Raw genomic sequence first — 17,274 nt, forward strand, 5'->3', positions numbered from 1 at the left:
AATGCCGCTTAACGGCTGTGGTGTTTGCCCAGTGCAAAAGCAATTACACAGCTATAATTACTGCACTGTGGGAGCAGAGATGAGAAAGGAGAGGGAAACATCAGTGCAAGGGTCCGTAACGCTCTGTGAGCTCTGCACACAGCCCTGCAGCCTGCACAGGTAGGTGGGTGTAGTGGAACGTTTTCGTTTCCATTCTGTGGTTAAGAACCACACTTAGCTCTGGAATAAGCAGCACTATTGAAACCCAAGTCACAGAAAGGAAGAGGGAAGGCAAGGCAGCAGCTGAGAACACACCGCTGCCAGCTGCACAAGGAGGGAAGCCAAAAACGTGACAGTCAAACTGGCAAACCAAAGCTTTATTTTTTGTTTGAAGTCTTCGCTACAGTACGTAGGACTGCGCCCTCTATATATAATTAACAATCATTCCTGAAAGATCTGTATTTGGCACCAGTTTGTGTTTTACCTCAAACACTTTGGGGGAGGATTCATTTCAAATCGAATTTGGTTTTCTAACAGAAGAGGAGCTGCCATCATGAAGCCAATTAGCTGAGTTATTGGAGAAGCTTAAAAACAAAACAAAAACAAAGTCCTTATCTAAACCAACACATTACAGAGCTCCAAAACAGAGGTCAAACATTAAAAGGCTGATATAGGCTCAAGTGGTTTATAAAACCTATAAAAAAAGACTACACCAGCAAATACGCCCTTCAGTCCGCACAGTTTAGAAATGAATGCAGGGAGCAACACTCGCTAGCTGGAAATCTTGCCATGGGAGAACCACACGTATACCAACAGGAGTACCCAAATCAAACGTTAAAAGGCTCCAATTCCCAATCTATAAGAGGAGACAATCGCGTCAGAAGATTGCATCAAATCCAAGGAATCATAATTGGTTGGGCAGGTCAAACTTCCCCCACCAACCGCCACGTCTCTCACACATCTAGGCTCACACGTACACGGCTCAATCCCATTCCAATTCCTCATGGAATAAAAGGATCCCAGGCTCTATAGAGTCTTTCCCTATCATGCAAGAAATATGTCTGGCTGTGCTCTAATTACCATCATGTATCACTTCAGCCACAGAGTACCAGGCAGATTAAGTAGAAATGCACAGTTTTTAGCTCATCATCTCTGCACAAGTGTTGGAGAGGCTCAGTTCCTGGAGAGGTCTGGGTGGGCACACAGACAAGTCTCTTCATGCAGATTCACTGGCTTCCACTGGTTTGATCATGTGGTCGGGTTTGTTGCCAGCAGCATAGTGATCCCACATCTGAAGATAAAGCCTCTCCAGGTCCATTGTGTACTGCTTGGTGTTGAACAAAGGACTGGATATTCTCTGCTTCCACACTTTGCCACGTATTTTTTTCAGGCTGCAAAAAAGTTGAAGCCAATCACGAACGCTTCCCAACACTTTATATACTGTTTACTTTTAAAACGTGCTTCAGCAGACCCAGAATTGCCAGTACAAAAACAGCAACTCCCACACCAAGCTCATATGGCTGTTTCACCCCCTCATCATTTCCGATACGGACCAGCATTATCTCTTCATACCAGCTGTGACATTAAGTTGTCACATGAACTGTACTGCACTAACTTACTGTACAGTTCTAACTTACAGTAAACGACAAACTGTCTCATCTTCAATCTAAAAGAAGTGAAATACGGTGCACTTTTTATCAGACAAGAGTCTGCACTTGAACAATTTCTTCAGAACTGCAGCATTGTTACTGGAGCACTGTTACATTTACTGTAAAAACAGAAGCAGAGTTAACTGCGAGACTCTAAGACACCTCAGGATGAGAACTGTCTTGTTTTCAACATTGAACTACAGGCAAGATCACTGATAAAACTCAGCACTGTGTCCCAGAACAGCACTTTCTAGTCTTGGTGTTACATACTACACAGTACAGGTCTACTTACTATTCCAGATCGGTTCCCAGTTTCACAGCAATGTCCTCATACTCCTGCCTACTTTTTGCAATAAGCTCAAGACAACCAAGGCAAGTAAGCTGGGAGGCAGCGACTCGTGATGCCAGCGTTTCACCTATAGAAAATGCAAAATAGGATAACTGGAGTCAGCAAGTAACACGCTACAGAGTGTGCAGCTACCTTCCTTCTGCTTCTACAAGAGGAAATGAGGAAGTCTGCCAAGCCCGCTCGTTATGGTTACAACAATGACATCAAATTCACCCACTCCATCCAGGTTTCCCACCGCATTACCTGGCATAGTGACCATAGGAGTCCCAGCCCAGAGCACGTCCATCCCCGTTGTGTGCCCATTGCAAAGTGGAGTGTCTAGACAAACATCAGCCAGCTGCCCTCTCCTCACATGTTCTTCCTTAGGGGCAACAGGAGAAAAAATGATTCTGTTCTGGGAAAGACCCAAGTTTTGGGCATACTGCTGAATATTGGGTTCTCCTACAGCTGGGAAACGCAGCAGCCACAGCACACTGTTTGGAACTCTTTTTAGGATCTGCAACAAAAATCAAGAAGAAAATACAGACAGTTATGTCAGAAACCTTTCCTTTTCTGGATATACACTTCAGAATAAATTAATACTATTGTGTTCTAGAGGTTTGATCTTAGTTCCCAGATCCACAGATACTCACATTAGCCCACATCTGCAGTGTGGAAGGGTCAATCTTATACAGCTGATTGAAGTTGCAGTACACAACAGCATCTTCTGGTAAGCCATACTGAGAACGGGTGGTAACGATGATGGTTCGTGGAACTTCTTCTCCAGTTGCTGCTTTGTTGTTAATCTAAATAGGGGAAAAAAAAAATCAAAACTATTGGAATGCTGAAATTGAAGGAAATGTGCTTATGCCTAATGGAACGTTCCTGACACACACACTGCAACACGTGCTGGCATCAGAAGTTACTGAAAGCTTATTTTTCACTTCTTATACAAAGACTAAATTGTCTACTTACCCAGAACAAGAATTTAAGTGGTATGTGTACATGCTTGTGGATACCACGATGTCACAACCACCAAGGAACAAAACATTGGGCATTTCCATGCCCAGGTTATGTCTCCCTGCAATTCCAAGTCATTAGAAAGAAGTGGCACATAAGGAGTGCTCCCCTCCTTAAGGTCACCTCACTGCCTTGAAACTAAAAATGAAAGCAAGACTTCAAGGAAGAAGAAAACAGTATTTAGAAAACAAAGGGATTTTTTTTTTGTTCATTTTGGGGTTGGGGTGGATGGGTTTGTTCTCATTTTTCAGTATTTCTAGTCTTGAGGATTAGTAAAATGGAAATATAATTTCAAGTCGGAATTACAGATTTTTGTAGTCTTATTTTTGTTTGTTTTTAAGCAACAGGCAATGGTCAGAAGAAAACATCCTTACAGATACGGCAAAACAGGTACTTACAGCCTCTTTTTGTTTTAAATTTAATGTTTTACGTATGTATATATTTAAAGTTTAGCTCACTGCCACTGCTGCCAGCCAAAATAAATGTACTGTTGACAAACTTGACACTCATGGGAATGACTCACTGTCACTGACTCTGTTAGAACATGGAGCCAGTATGTTGAAACTGTAAAGACACGAAGATAAACAAGATAATTTAGTTCAGAAGAAATAGGTGAGAGTGCTACTGACCCATAAGACCGTGAAAACCTCAACCACAGTGCACATTCCTAGTCACCAATGCCCCACATTAGAACACATACAAAGAAGGGTTATCTTACTACGATCCAAAGAGAGAAACTGCATTTTAAAAGGGCACAGATACAGCTTAGGTTGGTTCTCCTGGTGGTGGAGTGATTAAGACAAGAAACTCTCTGCTATTTCAGGGCACAGCATTTCCAGGAAAGAAAAAGAAAGCCAACAAACTTACTGATCAAACTAAGACAAAGCCTATTACCAACTTACAGGAAAGTCTAAGTTGTTCACAAAAGAATTCATAAAAAGAAACCGAAGCATGGATAGAGCAGTAATAATAAAAGGTCTCTAATGAAGAAAAACAGTTTCCTAGAAACTCGCAGGGAATTTCCACAAAATTCAGATCACAAATGAGACTTAATATTAAGTTACAGGGCCAGTGTATTTTTCAATTCTCCTGAATAACAGATGGACTGCCCCCCCAAGTCCACTTTGACTTGGCTCTGATTAGCCAGGATGGACTGAAGATGCATTTTTACCACACAGACACACAAGGATTCACACCTCAGCTGTACGTACATACAGAACAATGTACTAGGAAGCCTACAGCTCACTCCTCCCTGTACCTGAAGGCCAAACTGAAGAACGTTCAGGAGTCAAAAGAAGCCACGTCAAAATCAAAATAAGGTATTTTTTAAGAACTGCTCTACCAGGTTAAAAAAAAAAATTCAACAAAAACAGCAATTGTCACTATCACCTAAATCCCATGAACTGAAAGCACTGAGAAGTGATGGTACAGAGAACAGTTCAGAAATATACAACTGACAGTCTTTTCTAAGCAGCAAAATTCAATTACTTTGGACTTCAGATACCATTTGATATAACCCCTCTACCTTTGGGGATAAATCATCTTCCACAACATCTGTGGCTTACAGCACATCTGGCGTTTCCCTCAGTATGAGAACTAAATAAATCAACACGACAGAAGAGAAGCATTTGCTTGGAGGTTCTTGTTTCTTGTTATGTTAAAACATACAGATACATTATAGAGCCCAAGAGAAGTGTCTTGAAGTGCCTCACCTGAGTAGTTGCTAGTCCATTACTAATGTTGAATCCATTGATGGTTATCTGAATTTGTCCACGATTAATCATCTCAATCACAGCTTCTGCAATTGTGTTCATAGGAATGACTGGCATACTGAGGGCAGCGTTGCTGTCTGCACTGTCTCCACTATCAGGACACTTCATCTACGTGAGAAATCCCATGAAGTCAGAGAAAGCAGTAGCTTAAATGCTTAAGACAGAACACACAAAGGGGCAGCACTCACCTTAACAATCTTGACATCAGGGAGGCTGTCCAAGAAAGCCTTCAAGTCAATGCCATTCAAAACAATTCTGTTATCATAAATATGACCATTGGATTTGAAATCAATGACTGCTTTTTTCTGGAAAAAAAAGAGAAGCACACCACAGCTGTTTACAAGATCCCTCACCAAGTACATGCTAAGAGTCACTCCATTAACACAGAGAACAGCTAACACCAGTTCTTCTCCTGCCCTCTATCTACATACCTTCAGATGAGGGAACATGTTGGCGTGGTCTCCAATAAAGAAAGTGTTTGGCATGTAAGCTAATTTCTCTGAATACTGCTCAGCCACCTCAACTGGAGAAGTTTCTTTATCTGTGATGATGTAATCCATGAACAATGCCCCACTGGTTCCAGGATAGCCTAACCACATTGCCTACAAGACAAAGAAGGAAGATTCCAGTCCCAGGAACACTGTCAAATAATGCAAATTAGAAATCAATGCATGTAAGCTCAATTTTCCACCTTCAAAATCAAGATCTTTGTTGTGCTTTATCAACTTAAAGGCAATCATTAACTCCAAACTTTCACTGAGACAGTGAACGGGCAGAAAATATTCTAAAATTGATCCTCCAAGCAAAAGATTTCTAACCCAACTGTGCACAGCTTTAATCAGAGCATTAAGCACCAGTGATTTCAGCTTCCCTTAGCTGAGACAAGAGACTCCTTGATCTCAGAAGGGGATTTTCTGAAGAGAAAGATCTCTTCAACTCAGTTACCTGAATAGGTGCTGGTCTCAGAGCAAATAACTCATTCCGGGCTCCCTTGGTATAGCCATTCATGTTAATCAGAATGTGTATCCCATCCTGATGGATGCGGTCTGCAGCTTTCCCATTGCATGGTATCTGAAGAAGAAACGAATCAAACTGATCTATGCTTTCAACAACAACTGCAGTTAGTCATCAGCTTTCCAATGGATAAATGTCAACTGGATAACCTGGCCAAGACTTCCATTTTGTCAGCTCTTTTTAATAAAGAAAAGCAACCTGATTTTCCTTTAAAGGAGAGAGAGCAGTTAAATGCATCAACAAATATGGAAACTGCTGCCCTGTTTTTACTATGACACAGAGCTTTGCAAAGGTAGAAAGAACAGCTCTCCATGAGCCTAACTACAGGCCCCTACTTGAAAAGAAGTCTCAGCTTTGCCAAACTGATCTTAAAGAACAGTTCTGCTCACATGAACTTAGCATTTTTACATATGAGAGCAGATCCTCAAGCACAAGAGTTTTAGCTATCATCTAATTCTGGGACTGTCTAGGCACCAATCCAGTTCTATCATCTGTATCTACTATTCCACAGACATACGTCCCATGTTGATTCAGATTCTTGTCAGTTATCTGGAGATAGTATAACTACTCCTGTGTATACAGAAAATCCTTACCACATTGTTCAAAAGTTCACAAACTTTAAAAAACAAAACTAAAAACACATCAAATAACTGGAAGCAAGCTTTTGATAAAGGGTGAGAAACCCCTCCACCAAATCAAATCCCTTTTCTGCTTTCTCAGGATAAAATAACCGTAAGCAAGCTTACACATTTGCAGCTGTGGGATCCTGGCTTATGCATGGCACTTAGAGATGCTAATTATCTTCAGACCAAATGAAACAGGTATTAAATGTTTTTTTAATGTAACTTTTTAACAATCACCAAGGTCACACAATAGCCAGCGTACCCCACGTTAATTAGACATAACACTGATATGTCTATAAACCCTCAAATTCTAAAACCAGCATCAGCCTCATTCAATAAATCATTGCAGCAAAAAATCTTCACCTGCTCATCTGCTTTACATTTTGATTTGCTACATCTGTTTATCAAAAAGCTCACCTGAGATAAGTCAACAAAGTGATTTGCTTCTGCCATCACTTTCACACGGAAGTTTGTACCATCATCAGGACTCAGGGCATAACAGAACACCTACAGTAGGAAGCACCAGAAATTGAGCATCTGCAACAATTTCTAACTGCTATAAAACTCTTGTTACAAAGTTATAACGCAACAAAATACTTTTGCTATAAACATTTGGTATTTGAATTCTAAATTACTAAAGTAAGATTGCATTTAGTTTCAGACCAGCTCTACTGCATTTATTTGTGTGGCAGTTACCACTGAGAACAATGGGCAGTGGGTGTTGAGCACATCAGCATCAGGCCCCTGACCTACCTAGTTCTGGCACTAGCATAACACACCACGTTTTGCATGGACTAAAACACAGCTTTCAAGGTCAAGTGAATGTAACAAATTAATTTCCATTAAGTGTTTAATTTTCTAAGAACACCTTCAACAAGATACTATTTTAAAGCTTCAGCACACTGATATTTTTACCTCAAATTTGTCTGGGTTATGCATGCCGGGGATTGACTGCATTAGGTGTGATGTTGGATGGTTTCCAAAATCAGAGCTCACGTAACCAATGCGAAGTCGACCTTCACTGGCCTTCAAATCCTTTGGATGCTCATACGGCGGCTTGTGAAGAACATTAATCTGTTAAGAAAACACACAAGTGTTCATAGAATTAGGAACCAAAACCAAATGCTAAGCACAGACAGAAAATAATCAAGTTTTTAGAATTAGCCTTATCTGATATTTAAGTAACCAGGCTGTGGGCATCAGTTTCAGATCTGCATCACCTTGGGTCAGTGGCTAGGAAACCTTACAAAGGCCAATACTAGATATTTCTTGTGAGAACAGGCAGATGTACTTCACAACAGACCTTTACAAAGCCTCCTACCTTGTCCAAACACAGATTTCCATGTCTCTCAGCAATAGCCTTCCTAAAGCTGTGAGAAAGGGGATACAGCATGCTGTGATGAGGGTGGACAGAGGGCAGTCTGTTCTTCTCCAGCTGATCAGCCACAATGCTAACCAGCTTCTTCATCCTTTCATCATAGTCTGTCCAGTCACAGACAATCTAGAAAAAAGGTAAAAATAAAATATAAAACACAGATCAAATGAAGCTTGATGTCCTAAGATTTATCAAGAAGCTGAGACCAAAAATGGAAGCAAAACTGTCAGTAATCACTGTTGATGACCATACGATCTTCTGATTTAAGACTTACTTACTCTTCTGCTTTGCTTACAGCGTTTGGTTAAGGTGATCAAGCTTTGCATTTGATAGAAAGGAATCTTAAGACTACAGCCAACACCTTCCCCTCCTCACCTGCAGACAGTGAGCCAAGTTGCAGTAGGCATCAGGGAAATCAGGTTTCAGTTTCAGAGCGGTGCGGTAGGATGCAATGGCTTCTGGTATATTCCCTGAATCCTGTGAAGACAAAGGAATGAGTCAGTAGATAAAAACACAATCAGGCTAAGTACCCACAGCACTCCAACACATTCTGAGTGATTCACACACATGCACTACCTTGTGAATAGATGCCAGGTTGCTATGGGCATCAGCAAAAGCTGGGTTTATCTGAATGGCACGGGTGTAGCACTGTAGAGCTCCCTGAACATCCTGCATCTCCTTCAAAGTATTTCCCATGTTAGAGTAAGCATCTGCAAACGTGGGGCTGATTCTGAGAAGGAAGATAACACGTTATGAACAATCAAAGCTTCTCCTTCCTGTCAGGAAAGGCTGGGGCTATTATAAACAGCATCCATTTACCTAATTGCCTCTTTATAATGCATCAGAGCTTCCTGTAACTTTCCTTGCTGTTGGAGAACGCTTGCTAAATTTGAATGTGCAGCAGCAAACTCTGGAAACACCTGGGGAAGAAAAAAAAAAATTGCCACCTGTTACCAAATCCCCAAAGTATGCCACAACAGAACTAGTTTTGTGTGTTTCTTCCTCTTATTTTTTTTCTGACTCAGGTCTGAGCAGACTTCCTTCTGTTTCTGGTAAGGGATGGAAGAAAACAACCCCATGTCATACGATACACCCCCAGCTTTATTTCTCTACCTTTTCCTCCACACTCCACAACCAACCTTACCTCAAGAGCCTTCCGATAAAGGCGGACAGCTTCCTCAATGTTCCCCTGCTCCCGTTTGATGTTTGCCAGATTGTTGAGAGAATCCGCATGAGTGGGACAAAGTCGAAGAGCTGTATTGTAACATTCTTCTGCTTCAGCCACCTACAACAATAATAAAAAGGAAGGGACAATAAGGGTAATGTTTACACTGTAACATTCCTTCTAACAGCACTGTTTGAGAAGGTATTATACAAATCGCTCTGACAGGTTTAAAGTGATTATTTCCTGGATTATTCTTCAGGAAAATAACAAACAGAACACGTCACCTTAATAAAATCGATTACAATTGGTGTCCAAAACACCAGTAATACTTATTTTAACATTTTTAAGAAGGTAGGGAAAAAAAAAAAGCACTCCTTACACTGCCCTTCTCCTTCAAGGCGTTGGCCAAGTTGCAATAGGCATCAGGGAAGTGAGGCTGTAGTTCAATAGCCCTCCTGTAGGTGTCTATTGCTAGGTCTATCAGGCCTTGCTCATAATACACACAAGCAAGGTTGCCGTGTACAACTGCATGGTTTGGACTCAAACTCAAGGCTCGAAGATAAGCTGCTACAGCTCTGTAACAGAAAAAAAGAATGTAAACAATCACCCAGAGTGGCAATTCTATTTACCTCGGTTATAAAAGGGTACATAAAACATTCAAGGGATACATACTAACACACACCTGTTCCAAGATGTTACTGGAAACATAAAAGTACTGCCTGAATTAAAAACCCCATCCAGGAATCAATTTTTACTCATGCCATTTTACATCTCTGCTGAAGAGACGTGCAGGTCCTTCTGTTCAGAACCATTAAATGCAGTCTGTATTCCTAGCACGTTTGTGCCAGTGTAAGGCTTGTCTCATTTGCAGAAATGCCCTTGTTTGGCCCACTTGTGGGTAAAACAAAAATCAATGAGTGTACAGTGCAAACAGTCAAAATAATTAATTTCTTCTCCGTGAGCTTTTATGAAATTTAGAGCTACAGAGAACAGTCAGCAGAAATTATAATCCAATCAGATGCACTGCATATACACAACAAAGTCTGGATTTTCTTTCAGAAATTAAACCTACAGACCAAGATCCATTTCCTACCTATTTCCATCTACATCCTCAGTAGTAAAATGTTAAAAACAAGAGTCAAGTGCAGGAACGTCACAAAGAAATACATTTAACAGGTGCTTTGTTTGGGTGGGGTTTTCAGTTGTGCTTACCTGTCAAATATTCTTGCCTCCTTCAGGACATTTCCTAGATTGATGTATGCATCCAAAAAGTTTGGGTCAAGCGTTACAGCCTGAAATTGTATGTACAGTTTTGAGCATTAGCACAAAAGCTTTATCTATGATATCTCAAGTTAGGTGGTTGTTCTGGTTGTTTTTATTTTCAATGTACACATATAAACTACAGATACAAATTTATTCATTTTTAAGTCTGGTAAACCTGATCTGTATGACTTTAAGACTTTATCTACTGGAAAGAAAACTTCAGTTATATAAATCAATCATAAACACTGAGGTTACCTTATATAGAGGGGACAAAATACATTGACTTCAAATTACTTCCTCATCAAAGTCACGCCCTAATTGTCTTCAACAAAAACTTAAAATGAATTTTCTCATCTTTGCTACGTGTATGAAACCCTCAGGGCAACTCCAACAGCCCTCTTTAGTGGCACACAGGCAGCCTGAAACATCCTGAAGCAAACAAGTGACTGACACAGGGTGCCAACGGGATTCTAAGAAGAAATATTTTGACCAGTAGAACTATGTCCTATCAAAGTACTCTTCTATAAGCAGACAGCTGCCTGCACATTAAAATCCATCAGCGAGGGCGAACAGGCTTAGGCTGTTACCTTTTCAAAGTGATGAATGGCGAGCCAGATTTCTCCTTGGGCATTGAAAACACAGCCAAGATTACTCCATGCCACTGCAAAGTTTGGTTGAGTCTCAATTGCTTTTAAGTAACAGGCCTTGGAACAGTTAAAGAAGAGAGATACAAGGGAAGGGGAATATTTGTAAAAAGAAAAAAATGAGAGAAAACAATTGTTAGTATGCGTTCTCTAACCAGCCAAAAGTGACCCTGCAGTATAGGCTAGCTTGCGCCAAAACTACTGCGCTGCAAAGTGCTGTTGGTCCTGCGCAGGCGCAAACCAAAACCCAGGTGCAAGCCCACCATTCTTCAGTTATGCTGCTGAGTCAATAAGACTGCAGTCACCTGCTCACCACAGGAGTCATCTTAGAAATGGGGTGTGTAAAAATGAAAAAGAAAAAAAAACGAGCACGAAAAAACGACTCTGGGATGAAATGGAACGTTGAAGCTGTGGAATGTTCTAAGATGAACAGAAATTACTCTCAGAGGTAGGAAAGCTACTGGAAGACACACAGTTTTAGCTGTCCTCGTCAGCTGAGACGACACGTCCCACCCACTGCTTTGAAGGCGCTCGGCCACCTGCAGCCTGGAAACCTCAAATGCCAGGATTGCATCAAGGTTTAGGTCCCTGTAATGCAAGCGCGAGAAATCGCTGCGCATCCTACCCAGCACGCGCCACGCTATCGCTGCCAACTGCTGTGCTCTATGAGTGCCCCTAGGGAGCGTGAACGGCCAGCCAGCATCATTAATCTATCAGACAGGCCCGTACAAAAACGTGCACGTTCAATTTGATGTCTGGAATCTGAAAGCATCGCAATCCAATCGCCTGGGGAAGGCCGCAGCCTGGAGCCGGGCGGTCAGCCACAGATTAATCATCCAGCTGACCGTTCACAGGGCTCATCGCACGCCGGGCGCGTTACCGCTGCGCAGCCTTTGCGCTACTGCAGGATCACAGCGCGTCATCAGAAGAGCAGAACGCTGCAATCCAAACAAAGAAGAAAAAAGGAAAAAAAATGAACAACCGGAAGAGTTAGAAGCTTTTTACTATTAACTATCTCCAATTACTTCTTTAAAAATATATATCTTTAATTTACGTTTACTTTAATTCTTTGAAAGAATTTGTGGCTACTAGTATTAAACATTCTTACATTACTTGCTCGTAATTAAATATTTTAAGCTGTTTCTGAAGCCACAAGACAGAAGATTCAGGCATGGAGGCAAATGGTTTTGCTGTGGCAGTTACAAACCCGTTACCATATTTCTCATCATGTGACTTTTCGGTGCGTTCCTTGCTGGAAGAGGAGGAGGAGGTGTGTGTCTGCCCTAGATCCAGGCCTCGAGCTCCCTTCAGCGAGGCACCTTACGCATGGAATAGGAGGTTTCACCCACCTGAAACCTTCTAAATACAATATCAGTGGTGAAAAACCAAAAACAAGAGAGAAAATAAAACAAGATCATTAGTAAAAGTTCAACAAAGCAATTGCAATTTTTTTGGATATGTCTTAACACATGGGAATGAGGACAATCTGTCTGTAACAAGGGAGACATGCAGAAGGGAGAGGGTTAATCAGGGCAATTGCATACAGCAGGGACTTTTTTTTTTTGGAAGAAAGGCTCTGAAGTATCTACAAAGAAATTAAATTTTAGTTCAAACTGTAAGGAATTTGCTGGCTTGATCTTTCAAATGGACTGATAACCAAAGAAACACGTTGCAATTGACTCGAGATGTTTTTCCTCGTTTATTAAGTTCTCACAAAACGGAATAACACTTTCAAACTAGGTGTCTCCAGAGCTCTGAAACAAAGAAGTCAGCAACCTAAGGCAGGCGCAGTGTCTTGGCCTATACCAGTCACACTAAAGCTGCAGTGAAGTGCAATTCGTGTTAGCTGTCCGCTTGGTGGGCTGAGAACCAAATGTCTCCAAGACCGTTCAACGGTACCACGCATCATTTTCAACCTGGATCTGACCAAATCAATTACGCTGCCCTGGGATGGTACACACATCCAAGTTGGTACGAGAAATCCAAAGAATAATCAACTTTGAACCTAGGCTCCCATCACCCCCTCAGGATCACCACCCTCCCCCATGGTGCTGCAGCCAAACAGACAGCTACGCTGTTCATACACTCCACTTTGTAGCATGCGCGTGGGGCTTGGAGTGACAGACGTGGAGGCCAGAGTGTTTCTCACTTCTCCACACTCCTCACCCCTGCAGCGCGGACGCGTAAGGTGGCTTGTAACAAGACAATTTCTTTGTGCAATCCAAGTTTTAACGTGCCAAGAATTTTCGACTCATCTCGGTGTTCAAATTCTCAGTTTAGGAAACGCAAGACTGCTAGAAGCCACCTTTCCACTACAGCAAGTTTTCTTTGATCAGTTCATTTCCAAACAAACCAGCTTTGTCCTTCCGATTTCTTTATTTGAGGGAGGGGAGGAGGGAAGGCGTGAAGAAAAGTTATTGAGGGGTGCGCAGACTGCAGCTATTGATCATTTACTAGCCTTTCTTCCACCATCGAGGGGAGGGAAAAGTTAAAAAGAATAAATATCTTTAAAAGCCAATATTACAAGGTAACATTTGGATAAGTTTCTTCTCCACTTACAAGCCACAAAGGACTTTAGAAGAGCAGCATTTTCAATAGCACCTGCATCGTACAGGGATCTCGAGCTAACCACAGGCTCTCTGCTTGGCAGCAGCAGGCAAGCCTCAGATTTGAAGGGCTGTTACTTATTTCCAGATAAGAGCATGGTGGAGCCCCTGCCCAATACTTCAGAATGGTATCAGGTAGTCTAGTTCAGCAGGAAGGCTCGGTAATGTTCCATTTCTTGACTTAAACCAACTTTTAAACATGGACATGCCATATCTTGCCCTGCAACTACTCTGGGGCGTTTCAGTGCCTTCAGTTTTCAGCAGTTTCTCAGACTGTCTGTAGATCAACGCAGATTTGAAGACTTGGTGCAAAGTTCAAGTTTTCAAAACACTGGCGTTTACATGTATTCTACTCAACACCTACCTTGGCTTCTTCCAAGCGACCCAGGGCTTTGAGCAGGTTCCCCAGGTCACTACGAACACAGTACAAGTCCTGAAAAAGCAAAGCCACACAGTCAGCTTCACGACATCACAGCTGCCCCCAAGGTCATCACAGAGGCCTTGCAATGGAAGCCCCCAGTCCTCTATAAATTCATCCCAAATTCTTCGTAAATATACTACACGTGTGATTCTTGGTCGTTGTTTTGTATTTATTAATTAGTTTATTACATTAAATGATGTCCTTGCTTCCCGTACTCTTAACAGCTTTTCTCCCTGCGGATCCCCCACCAATCCATCCGTTCTACAAGGCACTACTTACAGGGTTGTACTGAAGGGCAGACACGTATGCCTGTACTGCTCCTTCCATATCTCCTGCAGCTACCAGCGCAGCAGCCAGATTAATATATCCATCAATGAAATCTGGTTTGAGGCGCAGTGCGTGTCTGTAGTGCTCGATAGCTTCCTGCAGCTGCCCACGTTCCTTGTACACGTTGCCCAGATTTGAGTAGGCTTCGGCCAGCAATGGGTTCTGTTTAATAGCCAAAGTGCTGAAGTGAGCAGACCTAGAGAGAATCAGACAAGTTAACAAAGACAACTGATTCTGAGTCTTTGCCTACTTACTGTTTGATGAGCATTCGTGCTTAAGCGAGGCAAACACCCAGCAAACACATCTGGACTTACTGAGCTACCTTACGTGTAGCCTCTCCTTGTTTAACCACCTCCCCTATTCCCATTGCAGGTTCTACTGAGAATGACAACCTCGCTGCAATCAGCAGGATTCAATTCTTCTCCTCAAACCTGAGCTCTACATGCATGGAGAAAACATTACAAATACTCTGTTAAGCTTCTTCAAACATGTGCATGCTTTTTTCTATGCCATGTTTCACTTACAGTTTTTAAGAAACAGGATATAGCAGACAGATTTACGTTTAAAATTCTGCCCTGCTCTCCTCTGTTTCATTTTCCCCCATCTGAATCATTACTACAGCTTCACTCAGAAGCCTACACAGAATAAATCCCAGTTACAAGTTATTACTTCCTTCACCAGCACAGAGATTTAAAGTTCCAGAGGCTTGACAGACACAAGCAAGGTCAAGGAGAGGCAGGCAGAAGAAACAGAGACAGCTCTTAATTAAGCAGTGCCATCTCACAGCAATCAGTCAACCTCAGAACTTCTTAAGTATTAACCCCACACTGCAGGTGGAACACATGAAGACTTCTGTTCACGTGTGCAAATAACTCAGGGGCAAGCAAGTGTACAATAGGAAAACAGCATGAGAATAACAGCATTATCTGATGCTTGCTGCAAAGCTAGCAACTCCCACTTGTATTCCTCTTATCCTAAAAGAATTCAAGAAACAAGAACATTATTTTGGGCCACTGCTACCACGAAGTCAGCATGTGCATTCAGTGCCAAAGCCAATGTTAGATAAGCACTTTTAATAACTGTGCTCAGTACCACGAGGAGCACAAAACAAGCTTGAACACCACATCTCAATCCTACCTGTCCAATCTGCGACACTGGAAGTGAATAGACGATAGCAATAAAAGCACACCAGTATTATCAGGCTCTTGTCTCCAAAGCTGCATGCAGTGTCTCTCTGCTGCTTCAAAGTCTCCTGCCTGATACTCACGATGAGCCAACTCCGCTAACCCTTGGAAGGAAAGCATACGTTTCGTTGGTTCTGGAGAATCACCAAAACATTTAAGGGGGGAAAACAAAAAGTTAGAGAATGGAAACAAAACCAAAGAAACCAAACAGAAACAAAATGAATGCAAAAAAAAAAAAAACAACCAAACCAAACCAAAACGTTTCAAACTAAAGGATGAAAACGTTTGAAATTACACAAAACAATACAGCAGGTGGAGGTTTGTGCTCTCACATCTTCAGGCCCCAGCTGCTGCTGTGGGATTTCATCAGTTAACATTTGGAAACAAAAGCCATTGCAGTTACACAACTTCAAATGTTTTCCAAGTTAATAGAAAATAGTTAAGATAATCCTACTGTAAAGCATTACTTGGGCTCATAGCAGCAGCAGAGCCAGAGAGAACAATGAATTTCCTTACCCCCGCCCCCAGCCCGGGAATGTAACACTTCCTAGCACTGAAAAGCTCTAAAAACCTCACAGGAAAATGCAGGACCACAGACACAGACTTCAAAGGACTCGAACTAAAGGAAGTTCTGCTGTGTCAGTAGATTTGTATCTTTAACAAATCCTGTATCTTGTTAAAGAAAAAGGCTTAATGCACAGCATTCCTTTAAAGCTCCACACTGCCTGTGTTATCTGCCATGCACAACAATTCCTCCATTGGAAAAGCGGCTCAATGCTATCTGACGAGAGAGCACCGAGCTCCAGGGGTTGGGCTGACACGGAGGGACACAAACTACTTCCACCAAACACCAGGCTGAGACAAAACTACCTACGTGAGAAGCCCAGTCGTTGTCTTACAATTTTGCATTAAAACAGACAGAGCAGCTTGGGAAAAATCCACAACTGTTCATGCTAGAAAGAAGCCCTTCAGGCTGTGCCTTTACATCACTCGGTCCTGCTGTTAAAAGCTCTGAGAACTGCAAGCACCTCCTATTTTCCCTTCTGAAACCCAGGACAGGGAAGAGCAGCATTCCCAGCTCTCTGCGAGCACCGAACCCCATCCGTTCAGCACTTCCTATCTGGTCCTATGGAGTTCTACACTTCTGATGTAACGAATCACAGAATGGTTCAGGTTGGAAGGGACCTTTAAGATCATGCAACTCCAACCCCAGTGCTATAGCAGGGACACCTCCCTCTAGCCCAGGTTGCTCACAGCCCCATCCATCCAGCCTGGCCTTCAGAGCTGCCATACAGGGGGCACCCACAGCCTCGCTGGACAACCTGTGCCAGCATCTCCCCACCCTCACGGTAAGAATTCCTTTCTGCTATCTATCTTCTCTTCCAATTGAACTCCGTGGGGCTGGGGAACAGCGCTGAGCAGGAGGCGGTGAAGGTGGTGACCTTGGGGCTCCCAAAGCACTGCATCCCGGCCAGCAGCACAGAATGGCCCAGGTTGGAAGGGACCTCAAGGATCACAAAGCTCCAACCCCCCTACTACATGCAGGGCCACCAACCTCCACATCTAATACCAGCCCAGGCTGCCCAGCACCCCATCCAACCTGGCCTTGAACACCTCCAGGGATGGACGGGGATCCACAGCCTCTCTGGGCAGCTGTTCCAGCACCTCACCACTCTCACAGCAAACAACTTCCCCTGACATCCGACCTAAATCTCCCCTCCCTCAATCGTTTCCCCTTGTCCTGCTGTTATCTCCCCTTTCCAAGATTTGACTCCCCTCCTGTTTGTAGGCTCCCTTTAGGTACTGAAGGCTGCAATGAGGTCACTCCACAGCCTTCTTTTCTCCAGGCTAAACAAGCCCAGCTCCCTCAGCCTGTCTTCGCAGTGGAGGTGCTGCAGCCCCTG

At 42.7% G+C, this 17,274-nt stretch overlaps 2 protein-coding genes across 3 annotated transcripts in view; one reads left to right on the forward strand and one right to left on the reverse strand.

Annotated features, from left to right (window-relative positions):
- Positions 1 to 335: 335 nt before the first annotated feature.
- On the reverse strand, positions 336 to 15,513 carry OGT (O-linked N-acetylglucosamine (GlcNAc) transferase). Of its 2 annotated transcripts, XM_031554620.1 has the most exons (21): positions 15,324 to 15,513; positions 14,139 to 14,382; positions 13,803 to 13,871; positions 10,776 to 10,892; positions 10,138 to 10,217; positions 9,305 to 9,500; positions 8,905 to 9,045; positions 8,580 to 8,680; positions 8,337 to 8,490; positions 8,136 to 8,237; positions 7,707 to 7,886; positions 7,301 to 7,459; positions 6,803 to 6,892; positions 5,694 to 5,819; positions 5,180 to 5,350; positions 4,937 to 5,053; positions 4,689 to 4,856; positions 2,610 to 2,762; positions 2,221 to 2,473; positions 1,921 to 2,044; positions 336 to 1,370 (listed from the first exon to the last, which is right to left on the reverse strand). In XM_031554620.1, the coding sequence occupies exons 1-21, from the start codon at positions 15,488 to 15,490 to the stop codon at positions 1,196 to 1,198; spliced, it is 3,087 nt and encodes a 1,028-aa protein (XP_031410480.1). In that variant the 5' UTR covers positions 15,491 to 15,513; the 3' UTR covers positions 336 to 1,195. The 2 variants fall into 2 exon arrangements, with proteins under 2 accessions (XP_031410480.1, XP_031410481.1); XM_031554621.1 differs by lacking the exons at positions 13,803 to 13,871; positions 14,139 to 14,382; positions 15,324 to 15,513 and adding an exon at positions 12,047 to 13,776 and having other exon boundaries at positions 1,196 to 1,370.
- Positions 15,514 to 16,144: 631 nt separating this feature from the next.
- Positions 16,145 to 17,274, forward strand: part of FUNDC2 (FUN14 domain containing 2) — a 7,439-nt gene continuing 6,309 nt past the window's right edge. Inside the window, exon 1 of the mRNA XM_010715132.2 lies at positions 16,145 to 16,178. Within this exon, the coding sequence (XP_010713434.1) occupies positions 16,145 to 16,178 (34 nt within the window). The remainder of the gene's footprint in view (positions 16,179 to 17,274) is intronic.

This window comes from Meleagris gallopavo, chromosome 9 (assembly GCF_000146605.3).
Source record: "Meleagris gallopavo isolate NT-WF06-2002-E0010 breed Aviagen turkey brand Nicholas breeding stock chromosome 9, Turkey_5.1, whole genome shotgun sequence".
In the NCBI taxonomy this organism is placed as follows: Eukaryota; Metazoa; Chordata; class Aves; order Galliformes; family Phasianidae; genus Meleagris; species Meleagris gallopavo.